At 39.3% G+C, this 17677-nt stretch overlaps 1 protein-coding gene across 1 annotated transcript in view; it reads right to left on the minus strand.

Annotated features, from left to right (window-relative positions):
• The window catches only part of FSIP1 (fibrous sheath interacting protein 1), a 184349-nt gene that overhangs the window by 111135 nt on the left and 55537 nt on the right, over positions 1-17677 (minus strand). Inside the window, exon 10 of the mRNA XM_013055402.2 lies at positions 9785-9925. Within this exon, the coding sequence (XP_012910856.2) occupies positions 9785-9925 (141 nt within the window). The remainder of the gene's footprint in view (positions 1-9784; positions 9926-17677) is intronic.

Raw genomic sequence — 17677 nt, forward strand, 5'->3', positions numbered from 1 at the left:
TTTAATAAAAAAATATAAATAAATAAAATCGGGTAATATTCTAAAACAAGATTGCCACCAAAATTTTCATTTTTAAGATGACATTCAAGACTTGTACATTATCATTCAGAAACAGCACAATACCTACACTTCTATGATGAGATCAAGTCTGCATTATTATAATACATGTTAAAAATCATAATCCAGAAGAAAATATCCTGAATAATTTTTAAAATGTTTTATTATATAGGCAGAATACAAGGCATATATATATACATATGCATATATATATTTATCCTCTCTTGTTCCAAAATATATTTGAAACTGAAATCTATTAATGTACTTATAAGTTTTTTAAGTGATGGTTGAAACAAAATAAGTTAATAAAAAAAAATCCAATTACCTTTAATATTTTATTCCCAAAGTAATACAGCTAAATTGTGCTTTCAATTTATTCTACAACATATTTGAATACTACACATAGTTGATAGCTTTAAAGTGGTTACTAGCTCATTGATTCACTCTGGAACAATTCTGGAACACCAACCATGTACCTCTAACTGCTAGATGCTGTTTTGCAATCATTAAATAACACTATTCAGTTGCAAAAAATTTTATCAGATGATGTGCTTCCGAAAATTCTGTGCTCTACTTACTTGTTTCAAAATGTGTTTCTTTTTGCCTATGATTTTGAGAATGGATTTTTCAAGGTTTATTCCACTGTGGATCTGCAAATCCCACTCTCAAAATTTCACAGCCAAATATTTTGCATCATTATTGCACACCCTGCCAACACCTACAGAAGGAAAAGTAAAAGCTGTAAATTATATAAAAATACCAATAATGTATATGTCTATATACATTCTATAAAAATACCAATAATGTATATGTCAATGATATCACCGCTATCAATATTATCATTGTTATCATCTACCTTCCTAAAAGCTGTTACAAATGACAACGAAAGATTAAATAATTTCTACACTTCCCAACAATGACGCTAAACAGAAAGCATAATTCCTTTCCCAACTCAGGTCTTAGTTAATGTATGAATACCAAAACACAGTTGTTAATCATCCAGTTTAACCACGAACATGTCAGGTTTGTTTGGAGTTCCACTAAATTTGGGAAAGATGTATAAATGTAAGAGTTTAAAGGCTTTAGAATGAAGCCCACATTTGTCTGTGGCCCCAAATCTTAGCTGAAAATTGGCTCGTCTGAGCAGATGTGACTTAGAGCGGCTGAATGTAACAGAAAGCTCACAGACTGAAGCGTCAAAAGAATTGAGGATTGGCCCAGGTCTATCACTAACTGTGAGTCTTGGAAAAATCAGTTGGCTATTCAAGACTTCAGTTTCTAATCCATGGGACTGGCCCACGTGACCTGTAAGGACCCTTCAGCTCTCACATTCTATAATTCTGATTCTATGGCCTGTTTAGTAATTGAAGGTAGACCCTCCACCATTCACAGAGCAGAAGAAACCCTCCAGTCTTCTGATTGGGGTCCATGTATTCTTATACAAGGTTAAACAGCAAGAGCATGTCGAAATAAGAATCAGAACACAAGGATTTATCATCCTTTGTGAACCACATTCTTATCCACAATGCTCAGCAACAAGGCTTAGAGTGCTAAACATTTTGATGCAATAATGACAATGCAGTTCACCAAACAAGGCCAAGCTCAGTGGTTTCCAGGAAACCAAAAAGGGAAAGAATGTGGAAAGAAATAGTAGAGACTTCAAATGATGAAAAAAATAAATGAAGTTCAAACTAAGAATCAAAAGAGACACTATAAAGACCTAAAAAGTGTGGTCAATGCATTTAGAATGATTGAAACCATGGAAAACTTTTGCTAACAATACTAACAAAACATCTTTGAGAATATTTTATCATTAAAGGAGTCCATGAGATGAGATCAGATTGCTGATTCTTCCTTCGAAAATGCAAAAACTAAAATTTAATTCTTCTGATTTGTGAAAGCTAGAATTATTATGCAACTTCACTAAAAGCATTTTTACCTAATTCTAGAAGTTAAAGATGTTCTTTATTTGAAAAAAAAAATCCCCTTAGTCTTATCACAATGGAACACTCAATACCTCTGAAAATTAGGTTGAACATGAATTATTACTATTTATTTAAATTACTCAAGCAGCCTATCATTATAGTAAAGGGTTAAGTTGTATATAAATAAAACAAGGAAATAATAAAATTACCTCAGTTATTAGTCACTTTCTTCAGGGATAAAGGCAATTTAATAGAAAGTGGAAAATAATAGAACTAAGCTATTTATATTCTATTCCCCTTCAGATTGTTGTCAGTGTGTGCATATATATACACATATAATATATATATAATGTTATACAATTATATATATTATATAGTTAAGTTGATACTTATAATCTATCTAGAATTTTTATCTTTTTGTTCAGATCACTCATTTCCAACTAAAATTCCTTTGTTGACAAAATCCAGGTACTCGTCATTTTTATTACCTTACTATTGTATTAAATGGGTAGGACCATGTATAAATTGCTTTGACATTCTATTTGAGAGCATTTAAGTTGCTTCTTACTTTGTTTAGTTTGGTTCCTTTTAGCTGTTATTTCTTTGTATATGTTCCTAAAAGTGGAATTGTGTAGATCAGAAATAAAAATAATGTCACAGGTCAACAGTTGACCAATTGCTTTTCAGGGGAAAAATAACCAATTTAACAAGCTTCCAATAATGAGGTATTTACTCCAAAAACACAAAAACACTAATTCAAAGGGACACATGCACCCCTACGTTACAAACATAGCAGCATTATTCACAATAGCCAAATTATGGAAACAACCCAAGTGTGTATAAATAGCTGAATGGATAAAGAAGATGGGGTATATATACACAATGAAGTATTATTCAGCCATAAAAAAAAAGAATGAAATTCTGCTATCTGCAACAACGCGGATGGAGCTAGAGAGCATTACGCTACGTGAAAGAAGTCAGCCAGAGAAAGACAAAGACTTTATGGTGTTAGTCATATGGGGCACTGAAGAAACAAAACAAATAAGCAAAGAAAAAAAAGAGAGAGGGAGAGGGAGACAGACAAACCAAGAATCAGATTCCCTCTCTCTTTTTTTTTTTTAAGATTTTATTTATTTATCTGAGAGAGAGTGAACCTGAGAGAAATCACAGAGGAAGAGGGAGAAGCAGACTCGCCCCTGAGCGGAGAGCCTAATGCAGGGTTCAATCCCAGGACGCCAGGATCATGACCTGAGCTGAAGTCAGATGCTCAACAGACTGAACCATTCAGGCACCCCAAGAAACAGATTCTTAATTATCAAGAACAAACCAGTGGTTACCAGAGGTGGGTGGGGGGTGGGTGAAATAGGTGAAGGGGACTAACACGTGCACTTGTGATGAATACTGAGTGATTCCACACTACAGTGCACACCTGAAACTAATATTACACTGTATGTTAACTACACTGGAATTTAAAATTTTTTAAGTTTTTTAATTAAAAAAATGTTTCTTCACCATAAATAAAATAGCTAATATTTTGATACTGTTCAAATATTGCTGCTTCTACCTCCATACCACTCCCAATATGACATAATTATACTTATCATTATCTTTGCTGCTCTGGTAAGTGTATTTAGGGCCTAAAGATTGTTTGAATATGAATTTTTTTTAATTTTTTAAAAGATTTTATTTATTTTTTTGAGACAGAGAAAGAGAAAGAGAGAGCAAAAGCAGCAGGGAGGGCCAGAAGGCGAGGGAGAAGACTCCCCACTGAGCAAGGAGCCCAATGTGGGGATCTATTCCATGACTCTGGGATCATAACCCAAGACGAAAACAGATGCTTAACTGACTGAACCACCCAGGTGCCCTGAATATGAATTTTAAGTACGGGTAAGGCTGAACATAATTCTTTATGATGACTCACTCTAATTTCCTAAATCCATGAAGACAATAAGTAATGATCCTTCATATATATCAATGTTTTACATATTTTGAAATATTGTTTCTATTTACAAATGCAATACATGTACATTATGGAAAGTCTAGATATAGAGAAAAGTATGAGAAAAGGTATAAAAAGCATCCATAATCCCAACTCACTTTTCCCTTTAAATAGTCTGTTATAAAAAAGTTTTATCACCTCCCCATCCATCCCATCTCTACTAAAAGTAATCACTGCTTAGCATTTGTTATATATTATCCCAGCATTTTTCTATGATTTTTTAAATAAAAATGGAATCATACTATTGTCTTAAACTACAGACTGTATCACAGACATCTTTCCAGGATACATAGATCTACCTCATTTCTTCTGATAGCTGTCTGCCATTCTGGTGTATGTTTACAATAATAAGTTATGAAACCAGGTTGAAGAAGGGCAAAGAGATCCCCACCGCTACCTGAAGCAGCCATGTTACGTTTGTCTCCTTTCTCCATTTCCGGTATGGTCTCACAGGCACCACCAACCCCCTTGCTTCCCTGGTCTTGCATTGCAATCACTCAACCTCTCCTCGCCCCTGCCTCATCTCTGGACCCATTTCTTCCGCTCCCGCTGGACTGCCGAGGCCTGTCAGAGATGACCCCAAGCCCCGCGGGCTGGCTCCCTGTCCTAGCTAGGGTTCCAAACTCAGCCGGGCTGTCCTCCTGGTTCACCGTTGCTCCCCTCTCGTCCTCACACCATCTACTTCAATCCTTCCCCACCCTGCTTCAAGGCCCCATCCCTACTCTGCCCTCTCATTCCAGTCATATGCTTTCATCTCTAATTCACAGACTAGATAGAGAACATGCAAGAACATGACCTCTCTCACTTATTCTTCAGCTCCAAACCTACCTTTCTAGGCTCATCCTTCTCTCCTTTCATCCTCAGTCAGAAAAGGGGCATCTTGATCCTTCTCTAAGTTGTACACCGCCATCTTCAACCTCATCCTTTCCACTATACCCCTCCTCATCACCATAGAAACAAGCATATGCCACCTTAATAATGTTAATAATAAGAGTAACAATACTAATAATAAACATTTCTATAGCGCTCAAAATGTGCCAAACCCTGTTTGAAGCACTTTACATGAATTAAGATGAATTTAATCTTCGTAATGGCCTATAAGGTAGGCATTCATTACAACTATCCCATTCTACTGATCAAGGAACTAAAGCAGAGAGGTCAAGAGACCTGTCCAAGGTCACACAACTAGGAAGTGCAGAGTTTGAGATTCAAATCCAAACAGGCTGCTTCAGTGTCTGGTTCTTTTTTTTTTTTTTTTATAAACATATATTTTTATCCCCAAGGGTACAGGTCTGTGAATTACCAGGTTTACACACTTCACAGCACTCACCAAAGCACATACCCTCCCCAATGTCCATAATCCCACCCCGTTCTCCCAAACCCCCTCCCCCCAGCAACCCTCAGTTTGATTTGTGAGATTAAGAGTCACTTATGGTTTGTCTCCCTCCCAATCCCATCTTGTTTCATTGATTCTTCTCCTACCCACTTAAGCCCCCATGTTGCATCACCACTTCCTCATATCAGGGAGATCATATGATAGTTGTCTTTCTCTGCTTGACTTATTTCGCTAAGCATGATACGCTCTAATTCCATCCATGTTGTCGCAAATGGCAAGATTTCATTTCTTTTGATGGCTGCATAGTATTCCATTACCACTATGTCCCATGTACAGAAACTTACAGAGCCGAACTAGAACCCAGGGAGGAAATAAAAGCAGAGTGGGTTTCAAAGAGTGAAGGGGCAGAGAAGCCTGTAGAGCACCTAAAACAGCAGAAAGTGACTCTTTGAGCTAGACAGGTAAATCAGGGGACAGGGACCAGCGCCCATCGTACGCAAAAAAGAGGTCATCTGCAGGTTCTGTCTTGTGTTGCTTATTCTATGAATACAGCTATTTTCATTTTCTCTTGATTCTATCATCTCAAATTATCTCCATACAAGTAGTTAGCCTGATAAAGAACGCTTTTATCCATGGTCACAGCAGTACTCCTCAGCCCACGGGAACCAACCAGGCAAGAGATGAGTGACTGAGCACAAATTCTCCCCATCATGTGGGACAAAGAGCTCAAAGCACAGCGCCTCCTCCACACTTGCCATGCGCAAGCTGCCTGCATGTGCTGGACCAAACCACCCAGCCACCCTTTGTATACTGAAACCCTCTCTACTCACTCCAGCCTCGAAAACCTTGCCCCAGACAGATCAATCCCAGAGACCAATCCTGAATCATGCTAACTCTTCCTTAATACTTATCAGAAATCTCTCTCTTCATGGACCCCCAATCACCATGTTTTTTAGCTAAACTGTCAAAGATTAAGACTAATACTTCAAATAGTAGTCCTTTAGATATCCTTAGGAGAGGGATGTTGTGTAGTTTTAGACTAAACCATCCCCTCGTTCCCCACAACACACACACACACACACACACACACACACACACCCCTCTTCTTCACCAAGCTAAATAAATACACTCAGTCCCACCAACAATCCTTCATAGGACCTGCTTTTAAATCTCTTCCTCATCCTTGTCCTCTACTATCCATAAGATCCATTTTGCTCGCCTCTCCCATACAGGCAGCATATCGGCTCCATACCATCGCTGACTCATAGCGAGCGAATTCTGAAGATTTTTTCCACATATGCTGCTTCCAGCAGCCACAGCTCACCCTTCCTCTACTTACACCGCTGGTATTTGGGACTCCTGTTGGCCCGCTAGAGCTCCCCTCTCGCTTGCGAGCCTCAACCTCATCCCACTGTGCCTGCCTTCCCTAGTTCCTGACAGCTGGTTCTAATGACACCAATACCACCACCTCCTTCAGACTAACCCGGATCCCACTTCCTCAGTCAATCTTGACAAAGGCACACGTGCATTCACAGCCTCAGAATTAAGTCACTTTTCCAACTTTTATGGGCAAATCAATCCTGGGACTCAGGTGGTTCCAGGACTATCCCCAGGGCTCCTACGCTGCCCCTTCTTTCGCTCCTTGCCCAGTGCATCCCTAAAACTGAGTATGAATTTTATCCCTAAATCACCAGTTCATGGCCAGAGATTATTGCTTTTACCCAGTGATCTTGAAACAATATTCTCTCATAATAAGAAAAATAAGGCAAAATTGCAAAATTAGCCATTTCTAGAAGGTATCGTTCAGAGAACATACTCTTTGGTCTATAGGTAGCAGGCTAACTTTTTTCTATACATGGAAGACAATCTCACATTCTCCTAAAAAGTTTTACTGAACTTCCAAAAGTAACTTTCAATAGAATATTTAAACCAATTAATACCAGTTATCAAGCATACACGCTAAACTTTATATACTACCAATAACATCATTTTTTGCCAAAAAAATATGCCAGCAATCACAGGCCAAAGGACAAAGGCCCTCTAGCCCTACTCCCTTGATTTTAAAGTAAGAAAACCAAGACTCTAAGAGGAAAAAGTGATTTATCAAGTTGACATATCAGGCCACTGACAACCTTGAAACAAGGACTCAAGTCTCCAGATTCCCCATCCACAAAATACCTAGAAATCTCTGAGGTACACTGGGCCTTACAGAGTAGTATCTTCCCTAAAAAGTACACACACGTGGTACGCAATGTGATCCACAGGGTATCGTGAAACGCTAAGCAATTAAAACATAAAGATGATACAGATCAATACTCATACACCTTTATCATACCAGTTTCTCCAAGTGTTGACTGTAAAAGAAGATAGTTGTTAAAAGATGATCATTTAGGGGTGACTGGGTGGTTCAGTGGGTTGAACCTCTGCCTTCAGCTCAGGTCATGGTCTCGGAGTCCTGGGATCAAGCCCCGAGTCAGGCTCTCTGCTCAGCAGGGAGCCTGCTTCCCCTTCTCTCTCTGCCTGCTTCTCTGCCTACTTGTGATTTCTGTCAAATAAATAAATAAATCTTATTTTAAAAAGGATGATCATTTGGATCCTGTCTCTTCCACTTAGTAGCTACATTTGCTTGAGTAATTTACTCAACTTCTATTTCCTCGTGTGGAAAGTGAGGATAGTAATATTGACCTCAAGAGTGCTAATAAAGACTACATAGTAAGTTATAATATACTTGGACCAGTGCCTACTACCACTGGTAGGCACACAGTACTTGCTCTTCTCTACTTATGCGTATTATTCTTTCCCACTTAGGTAACAACCAACTCTTGATATTTACCATATCTCTGTAAGTCTAGCCAACTTTCATATGACACCGGGAAAAAAATGTAAGATTTCCTAAAGGATCCAGGTTTTGCATCCAAAATTACATAATAGCAGAGACAAAGCAGAAAATAATGGATATATGTCCAAGGCATATAACAAATGGTCAGAAATCAGGAGAGCTGAAATATGGAGAATGACAGGCTTTGCCTGCCTTGGATTGACAGGTACGGGATGAGAAGTGCCCAGGGTTTTCAAAACCAGTAAAGCCACAAACACCGTATTTACCAAGTTGGCAGTGCCCCGTCACTACCACCACAACTATTGGCCAAGAGCCTCTTTACACTCCCTAACCATTCTTACTTCCTCTACTTCTTCCCTGTATCAATAACCCCAAGGAGAAAAAAATCCCTCAGAAGATAAAAATGGAGGAGTCCCTGATATAATTCTCATTTCATTTCCCATGAAAAGTAAATAAAAATGAATGTTAAAGAGAAGTACAATGCATTCGGTCCCCTTCGATCTGCTGTCTGGCCCTCATGAGGTAACCTGCCTACCCTCTTAGGCTCCGCGTCAGGGCTGCTGTCCATGGCTGGTGAATGGTTCAGAGCAATTCAGCTACACATGAGCAGAGGGGGGGAATCTCCATCGGGATCAGTGCATGCTCTGGGAGAGCTCTAAGGAGATCAGAATTTAATCAAAATCACTTACCTGATGGTTACACCCATGCAACAGCATATAAAATGGAATAATGAGAGAAGCGACTGACCAGGTTTAAGTGGCTAGACAGGAGGTGACAATGCTGACAGAAGGGTGATACACGCCAGGACAAAAGAGAGAAGATTTTCAGAGTCATAAAGAACGGTGGCAAGATATGACAGCAAATTAGCCATAGTGGTTAAAACTTAATGAGGCTTGAAGATCACCCAAGATAATAGGATTTAGTAGGAGACAGAAAGGAGGTGCTGCTGGCATTTGTGACAAGACCAGCCCTGGGAGAGAGGATGTAGGGAGAGTCACAAGTTGAGCCTTGTCATGTTTCATTTTAGGTAAAAGCCAAGGATTCAGTTGGAAGCATCCTCTGGGTAGCTGGAAAATCATAACATTATGGAGACTTTCTGATAGGATCAGAATATCAACCAGCTCACAATTTAGTTGATTTAAGAGTTTTCTCTCATCAGCAATAATGTTTTTACATGACAAGCTCTTAAAACAGGAGAAAGGCACAAGACGGATTTAGAACATATTTAAATTGAGTAACAATATATTATGAATTATGATCAAAAAGTGGGAGAATTTAAGCTGTACATTCAATATATAAAGATCATTTTATGGAGAATGACTACCAATTTTTTTCCATTAAAAAAAAACATTTTTGTCACCATCAGGTACAGAATATTAGGTGTGTAGATCATTATTCTGACCTCACGTAGTATTTCACAGGTTTATTACATCACATAAAGTATGTATAATATTACATTAAGTTCTATGAATCATATTTTTACTCAAATTGTGACAAACTCCCATGTCAGTTTTCTTGACAGACTTAACAAATATAAAACCAGTCATAAAACAGTCCAAGGAAACTGGAAGCTTTTTTTAAGACGATTGCTGAGGACAATTAAAATTGAAATTAAAAAGAAGACTTACCACATTTTCCTTCAGTTTCCTCAGTCGGTCATCGATCTCCCTCAGCCGGTTTTGCTGATCCCGTTGCTCTTTGGTATTCCGAAGCACCTTTTCTCCTGGAGTTATTTCCATGTTTCTATCATCATCATGAAAGTCAGGTTCCTAATAAAAAAAAAAATTCATGCACAGGCTGAAAATGTACTGTCATACATTGCTCCGAAACAAATGAGATTTGAAAATTAGTTTTGCTTCTCAGACAGTGTTTCTGTCCTTCAAAATGACATTCATAATTCTCTTAACTCTTCCTATTTGAGAGGGAAAGGTCCAACTGTACATGAAACAAGTAGGAAAATAAACTCAGTCATCTGGAAAGCAAGAAGTTTGAGTGAAAAGAGCAGTGGCCAGGAAGTGACACCTGGATTCTCATCCCCGCTCTGTACTTACCAGCTTAAGATCTTGGGCAAATCACACTTTGTCTGGACGCCACATTTACCATTTATAAATGACAGGGGGGAAAAAAATCCCACCATTCTGGCTATGAGAGACCGAGGTTCAAGGGAAAACTGGCCTTGGCAAAGTCAGGAGTTTTGAATCCTGGCTCTACCTGGTTCCTGACTAAGATGACCTTAGGGAAATCAACTAACCTCTCTGAGCTTCGGTCCCATCGTCTGCAGAACGATAATAACATCTAGCCTAAAAGTCATCACACTATGTCACTGGCATGCAACAAATTTTAGTGCCTAACAAATGTGAGCAAAATACGCTCTTTGAAAAGAATATGAACGACAAGGTGAAAGTATTTCACTATTATCAGCAATATTTGAATGGACAGAACCATAACCTCCCAAAGTTAATGTTATTTCTAGGTGATAAAAATGGGTATTTCTTGACAGTAAGTTGGCCTTCTCTCTATAGCTAAACCTCCCATTTTACTCCCATAGATCTCCTACTCCCTGTTGCCATGTAGGAGCCTGACATTGATGTCATGTTTGAACTTGCTCAAACCAGAATCCTCCCACATTCTCAAGCCTTACAGATGGTTGGTCACCAAGAGGAGTCACCATCTCACTTTCTAGTACCTCTTAATCAAGGCCCTCCTCTCTTTCTTACTCCCTCGTCATTCCTCTGAACCAGTGTTTTCAAAACCTGGGGTGCTTCAGACTTACCCACAGAGCCTGGGAAAATCTTCAAAGGTCCTACCCCCACACTGGACAAAATTCTACTGGAGGGACTAACAGCCTGAAGCACAACTACTTGAAAATTTGAGAACTGTCACCTTAAGCAACTGCTCAAGCCTCTTCACTGACCTGGGTACCACCAGTCTCCCCATGCACTCCTGCCTCTGCAGAGAAGCCACGGAGCAAGGTGCAAAGTCCTCACCCAATCCTGGGCTGTGCTGGGGCTAGCTCCTCAGTCTCCTCTCCCACTGCTGGGGTCTCACACCCAAAGCATGGCAATATTCACTCCTCCTCATTCTCTACCTCTCCATGCCTCTTTCTTCCAGCTCCTCATGAACAGTCCTACTCTGTCTGAGCACAGGTGTATTTCCCTGGTGAAATGTTCCCTGACATGCTTAGGAAGGGAAGATGGTCTCTTGATCACACCACCTGTTCCTCATTGTATTAACCATACTTCTGCTGCTCAGACTGGGATTGTGACTGATTCCAATCACCATACTCCTGAAGCCAGATGGACCCTGGTCCATGGACTGTACAGCTGAGCCTTGAACAGCATGAGTGTGAGCTGCTCAGTGCACTTTCATGCAGATTATTTTTCAACAAATAGAGTACAAGACGTATAAACATATTTTCTCTTCTTTATGATTTCCTTTCCTCCACCTTGCTTTATTGTAATAATGCAGTACATGATACATAGAGCATTCAAAATATGTGTTAATCAATTCTTTATATTATTGGGAAGGCTTCCAGTCAACAGTGAGCTATCAGCAGTTAAGCTTCCAGGAAGTTGAAAGTAACACAGAGATTTTTCAACTTCATGGAGGGAGGGGTCAGTGCCCCTCACCCCCACATTGTTCAAAAGTCAACTGTGATTTGGTTCTCAGAACTCTGATCACACTCATGTTTCAAGGAAATTTATATTGTGTAAAATTCTACTGGAAGAAACTATTAATTTCAAGAAGCGATTTTTTACATTTTGTGTTCCCCAAAAGGGGACTCATTTCTGGTATCTTCGATGCCTAGAAGCACCCAGAGGGTAAATTAATATCAGGAATATTTTTAAGAAGGAAACCTAATGTTAGGGAGACATGTGGAAAAGATGGTATGAAGGTCCCTCTGCATCTTTAAGCATCCAGGATCTCATGAACTTTCACAGACATGTCTCTACTATGAAATAGGATCCACAGTAGAGACACACAGAAGCCCACATCCTAAGTGTCTTCTAAACAAAGAAATGTAGTTCTGGGAGCTTGGGAATCCAAGATCAATGCACTGGCAGACTTGGTGTCTGGTAAGGGGCTGCTTCCTGGCTCCTAGAAGACCATCTTCTTTGCTGGCTCCTCACATGGAAAAAGAGACAAAGGAGCTCTCTGGGTCTTTTTTAAAAGGGCACTAATCCCGCTCATAAGGGCCCTACTGTCATGATCTAATCACATCCCAAAGTTGTGACCTCCAAATACCATCACACTGGGGATTAGATTTCAACATATGAATTTTGAGTGGACACAAACATTCAGTCAATAAAATGTAGGGAAATGAAAAGCATCCAAACTGGATTTCATTTCAAAATAGAAATCGTTTTTTTTAAAAGGGATGGCATTTTAATAATTTACAACTATGATTTTTTTTTCATCTTTGAGTAGGCAAAGAAAAGACATAGAAAGAAAACCATTTCTAAATCAGACTTCATCAATATATTAAATTTTGCTTATTCAAAGCCACCATTAAGGCAATCCACAGACTGAGAATAAAGTATTAAAACACACAAATCTGTCAAAGGACTTGTATTCATAATATGTAAGGGACTCACACAATTCAATAATAAAGGAGAAATACTAAAAAAAAATAAATCTAGCTTTAAAAATGACTTGAATAGATACTTCATAAAAGATATGTGAATGACAAACAAGTACATGAAGAAATCCTAACATCAGTAAGTCATCAGGGAAATGTAAAATAAAATCACAAGATATCACTACACAGCCACTAAAATGGCCCAGATGAAAACAATTGTTAACACCAAATATTATAAAGGTGTGGACCAAGAGGAATTCTCAGGTGTTCTTAGTGGAAATATACGATGGTACAACCACTATGGAAAATTGTTTGGTAGTTTCTTGAAAAGTTCGATGCTGTCTATCCTAGGACCCAGCAATTCCACTCCCATGAATCTATCCAGGAGAAATGGAAACATGACTAAAGCCCCATGCACACATGTTCATAGCAGCTTTATGCATACAGGCGAATGTCCATCAACAGGAGAATGATAAACTAACAAACTATGGGAAGCACCTGACACAAGCTAGGACAATGGGACTCTTTCCCCTTGACCTCTGTTTTGTGGTTAGGTTTAGTCAATGTGGCGAGACACTGGAGAGCTGGAGAAGAGAGAGCTGGCAGTATTTTCCCACTCTCCTCCCTATTTTGGCAGCAATATATCCCATCAGGTGCCCAACAGGAGAGTTTTCTTAGATTCAACTGAATATTCATGCTCAAAGACAGAGACCACATGTGGAGAGAAGTTATTGAGAAGAACATAGGACATGAAACACAGCAGGGCAGTGTCAGGACTCCCTCCTCAGCGGGAGTTTCTGTTACAGACCATGCCATGGCAGTTCAGGTGCAAGGAGCAAGGAAGCTACCCTGGTTTAAAAGCTTTTTATCTCATAAGAACATCATCTCTGGAAATGACGCCACAGACACTCCCCCACAGGGTCCTAGCAAGGGACATGCCACTCTGTAATCACTGCATTTAGACAGACCCAAGGTATGGCTTCCCCACCAGGTCTTCATGATTCTCCCAGTCCTGGCGTCATTTTTAGCATAGGCAAAGTTGCTTCCTAACCCTTGGCAACATTCCAACCTTCATCAAACTGCCAGGAAAACAGTGAGGAAGTTAACTACCGTTCAAATTCTCATGCCAAAGGGGGAAAGGTTGGTAAATCCTTTGCCCATACCTTCTATGATTACAATTTTGGATGGCTGGTACTTCTCCCATAGCTCCAGCTTTCCCTGAGCTCCAATACACTTCTTCTTCCCCCTACTCAATGGTGCTAGTCCCTAGGTGTCCCAACATCCCTTATTGGCTCCTTTAAATCTATTAATAGTTCCTTCATTTACTTATCTTCAAAATCCAAGCTAGATGTTTTTCTCTTTCTTGCCCAAAACTCTAATGGGTAGACTGTGTGTGTGTGTGTGTGTGTGTGTGTGTGTGTGTGTATTTGTAGAGAAGTAGACTAGAAGGAAATTCAACTTGACGGTAAAAATCTTGACTCTTTCATCTTATTTTTCGTAGATGTTTTTGTATTTCCTAAATTTTCTATAATACCCTTGTATTTATTTCATAAGCAGAAGTCATATTTTATTTTTAGGAAAACAAAAATACTATTCTACCAAGACTATTTCTGTTCTGCTCTGACAATGTGACTCTCTGTACCCCAAGGTACTGGTCCAATGCTTAGATGTTAGCCCCAGTTCTACTGGTGTAACCAGTAATATATATATATTTTTTAAAGATTTTATTTATTTGTCAGAGAGAGCGAGCGAGAGCGAGCACAGGCAGACAGAGTGGAAGGCAGAGTCAGACGGAGAAGCAGGCTCCCTGCGGAGCAAGGAGCCCGATATGGGACTCGATCCCAGGACGCTGGGATCATGACCTGAGCCGAAGGCAGCTGCTTAACCAACTGAGCCACCCAGGCGTCCCGAGTAATATACTTTTAAGCAAGTCACTTTCTCCTTCTGGGTCTCAATTTCTTCCAAAAGAATTTTCTTCCAACTCTCATAGCTTATGAGTGTGTAATTCTCTACAGCTGAACCCAAGGATATGTAACATCCTTCCTCAGTCGTGATCTGATAGCATAACCATATAGTTCAAATATTTGAAGGACAGCATGCAAGGAAAGAGAGGCCATGAGGGAGCAAAAAAAGGTAATCATTGATTCTGCCAAAACTTTCCCACTGGCACCATATTCAAGAAGCTCTTGTGGTACCAAGAGGGGTTCTGCTGTCACATCAAAGTGCCAACCAGTACTATCTGTTTTCATGATCCTCAGGAAATATCTTCAATTCCTATGGTAGTAATGTTTGAGCAGATTATCTGACCGGCCATATGGTTTCTATGTTTCTGAGACATATAGGAATGCTTTTATTCAGTAAAAGTAAAATTCAGTTCAGGAAAAGCTCTCTGTGATATGCACGGGAATACCCAAGAAGCCACCAGAAGAGAACTGTCCTTGAGGTCAATAGATATTTGTTGATTTGACTAGTTGACTGCAAAGGATTCTAAGTTCAACCTTAGAAAAATATCTGTAGTGTTGACTGAGCCAACAGGGGTCTTTGAAGCTAGCTAAACAGGAAAATACAAACCTGCCTAAATAAAGCCAATGTGCCCCATGTTTTCAAAAGCTATGCTTTTCAAAAGGCCATTGCTATTTTTCTGTCATCTGATGGGTCATTTGCCAGGCAGTAGAAGAAGAAAGGAAAAAAGTCTTTTGGCCAAATTGTTTTTACCATTTTAGTATATTGCCATGAAATGAAAGATGCCTTGACTACACAGGAGACTTAACATAGAAAAATAAAGAAATATAAATATAAACTTTAAAGTAGGGGTGCCTGGGTGGCTCAGTGGGTTAAGCCTCTGCCTCCGGCTCGGGTCATGATCTCAGGATCCTGGGATCAAGTCTCGCATCAGGCTCTCTGCTCAGCAGGGAGCCTGCTTCCTCCTCTCTCTCTGCCTGCCTCTCTGCCTACTTGTGATCTCTGTGAAATAAACAAATAAAATCTTTAAAAAGAAAAAAGAAATATAAATATAAACTTTAAAGTAGGGGCACCTGGGGGGCTCAGCAGGTTAAGCCTCTGCCTTTGGCTCAGGTCATCATCTCAGCGTCCTGGGATCCAGCCCCGCATCGGGCTCTCTGCTCAGCAGGGAGCCTGCTTTCCCCCTCTCTCTCTGCCTGCCTCTCTGCCTACTTGTGATCTCTGTCAAATAAATAAATAAATAAATAATTTTTAAACTTTAAGTAGTCCGTAAAACATAAGAGGCGAGAGAAATTCCCCAGATTTATTTGGGAATGTTGGACAGGTTAGCAATGACCTTCAAAGCAACTTCTTGTTTATTCCTCAATCCAAAAATCCATGCTTTTATAGCATACATCTATAGTTTTTGAAAATGAGCCAATGGTTAATAAGATTTCTGTGTTTATGCCTAGCATACATAAAAAATTCCCAGTTTCCTACCCTCAACCAGTATATTGAGTAGTCTGACATCAAGTAGACTACTTGGCCATCATCGGGACTTTGCAAACCTCTGGACCTAACAGTGAAACATCTTTCAGGATTATATGTCAAATAACATTTTCTATTTCCTCAGCTTTAGCAAATGTTGAAACAGGAAGAGACAAAAAAAAAAAAAACAGTTAATTGTTGATGTCAGCAACAGTATGCTCTTGGTAAGAAAAAAGATGAACACAACTACAGTTTTCATCAATCAAACGTGCATTAATTTTTTGTTGGTCTTACCAAAATGTGTACAACTGAATAAACATTGTAAGAACAAAAAAATAAATAAATCAAACTAAGGGAGGCCTTTATATTCAGTTAAACTAGCTGGTTTAGGGACAGAGAAATGCCTCTTGTCAATGAGGACAATTGGAAGATCCTCTCCAACAGGGAAAAAAAAATCTAACCATGAACTGTAATTCTAGATTTAGTAAGACAGATTGCATGAGACATGAATAAATTACACTTCTTTACAAGAGCCAAACTGAATAGAATTTATGATTGAATTCAGTTGCTAAGGACTTAAGAAACTAAATACCCACGTAACTCCTATTTCTTAGATATTTCTGGAGAAAGCTGGAATCTAAGACAGCTACAAAAAAATATGGCGACTAAATTATAGAACATCAGTCAATTTTACGGTGGGATTTACAATATAAGGAAAGAACTAACTGATTTGTTAGAGGGTTAGGAACTGGAGATATGGATAGGTACGCACAGTTAAACCACAGATCTTAAGAAAAAAATTGCTTCAATTAGTTCTCTTTTGCTAAGATGAAATGAAAATAAAAACCAGATGTAAAAATGGCACCCACGTGATATTATTCACATTACAGCAGTAGTAGTAATACGCCATTCTTCCTTCTGAATGTGACCACATGCTTTGTTTTACACTAAGGAAATAAGATACATGAACACCAAATTCTGCTTTGAAAATATTGCCATAAACTTAAGAGCCAGGCCAGGGTATCCTCTGAGAATATCCTAATCAGCAAGCTCAAGAGGAAAAGAAGATTTCTTAACTGCTCCTTTCACAATGACTTCCTTAATCCCTGAGTCACATTTCTGGAGCCCCTCAAATTGTTCTGACTGGAGTACGTTTATCCTCCTAGGCCTACATACCTACTCCTGTAGCCCCTTATAGCTGCCATTGTTGGTAAGTCAGAAAGTCTACACATTTCAACCTGTTTGGGAAACTGTTTCCTTAACGAAAATAAAAACAAAACAAAACAAAATAAATCTCTAAAGGAATTTTTTAAAATACAGTGCCTTCAGCAAATAACCTTTATCTGTGCTCCTCCCCTCCAGGACATACTTTCTCTACTCTTGGTAAGATCAGTTTCCATATTGTGGTACTTCTTTCACTGTAAGGTCATTCCACAACTACCCTCCAGGGTGCTACAAGCTGCTTGGAGGTTGGAGATGAAGGCACGTGCCAATCTGGACAATTGATGTCAGC

Source organism: Mustela putorius, unplaced genomic scaffold, assembly GCF_011764305.1.
Source record: "Mustela putorius furo isolate JIRA1106 unplaced genomic scaffold, ASM1176430v1.1 tig00003898_pilon_pilon_pilon, whole genome shotgun sequence".
Classification (NCBI taxonomy): Eukaryota; Metazoa; Chordata; class Mammalia; order Carnivora; family Mustelidae; genus Mustela; species Mustela putorius.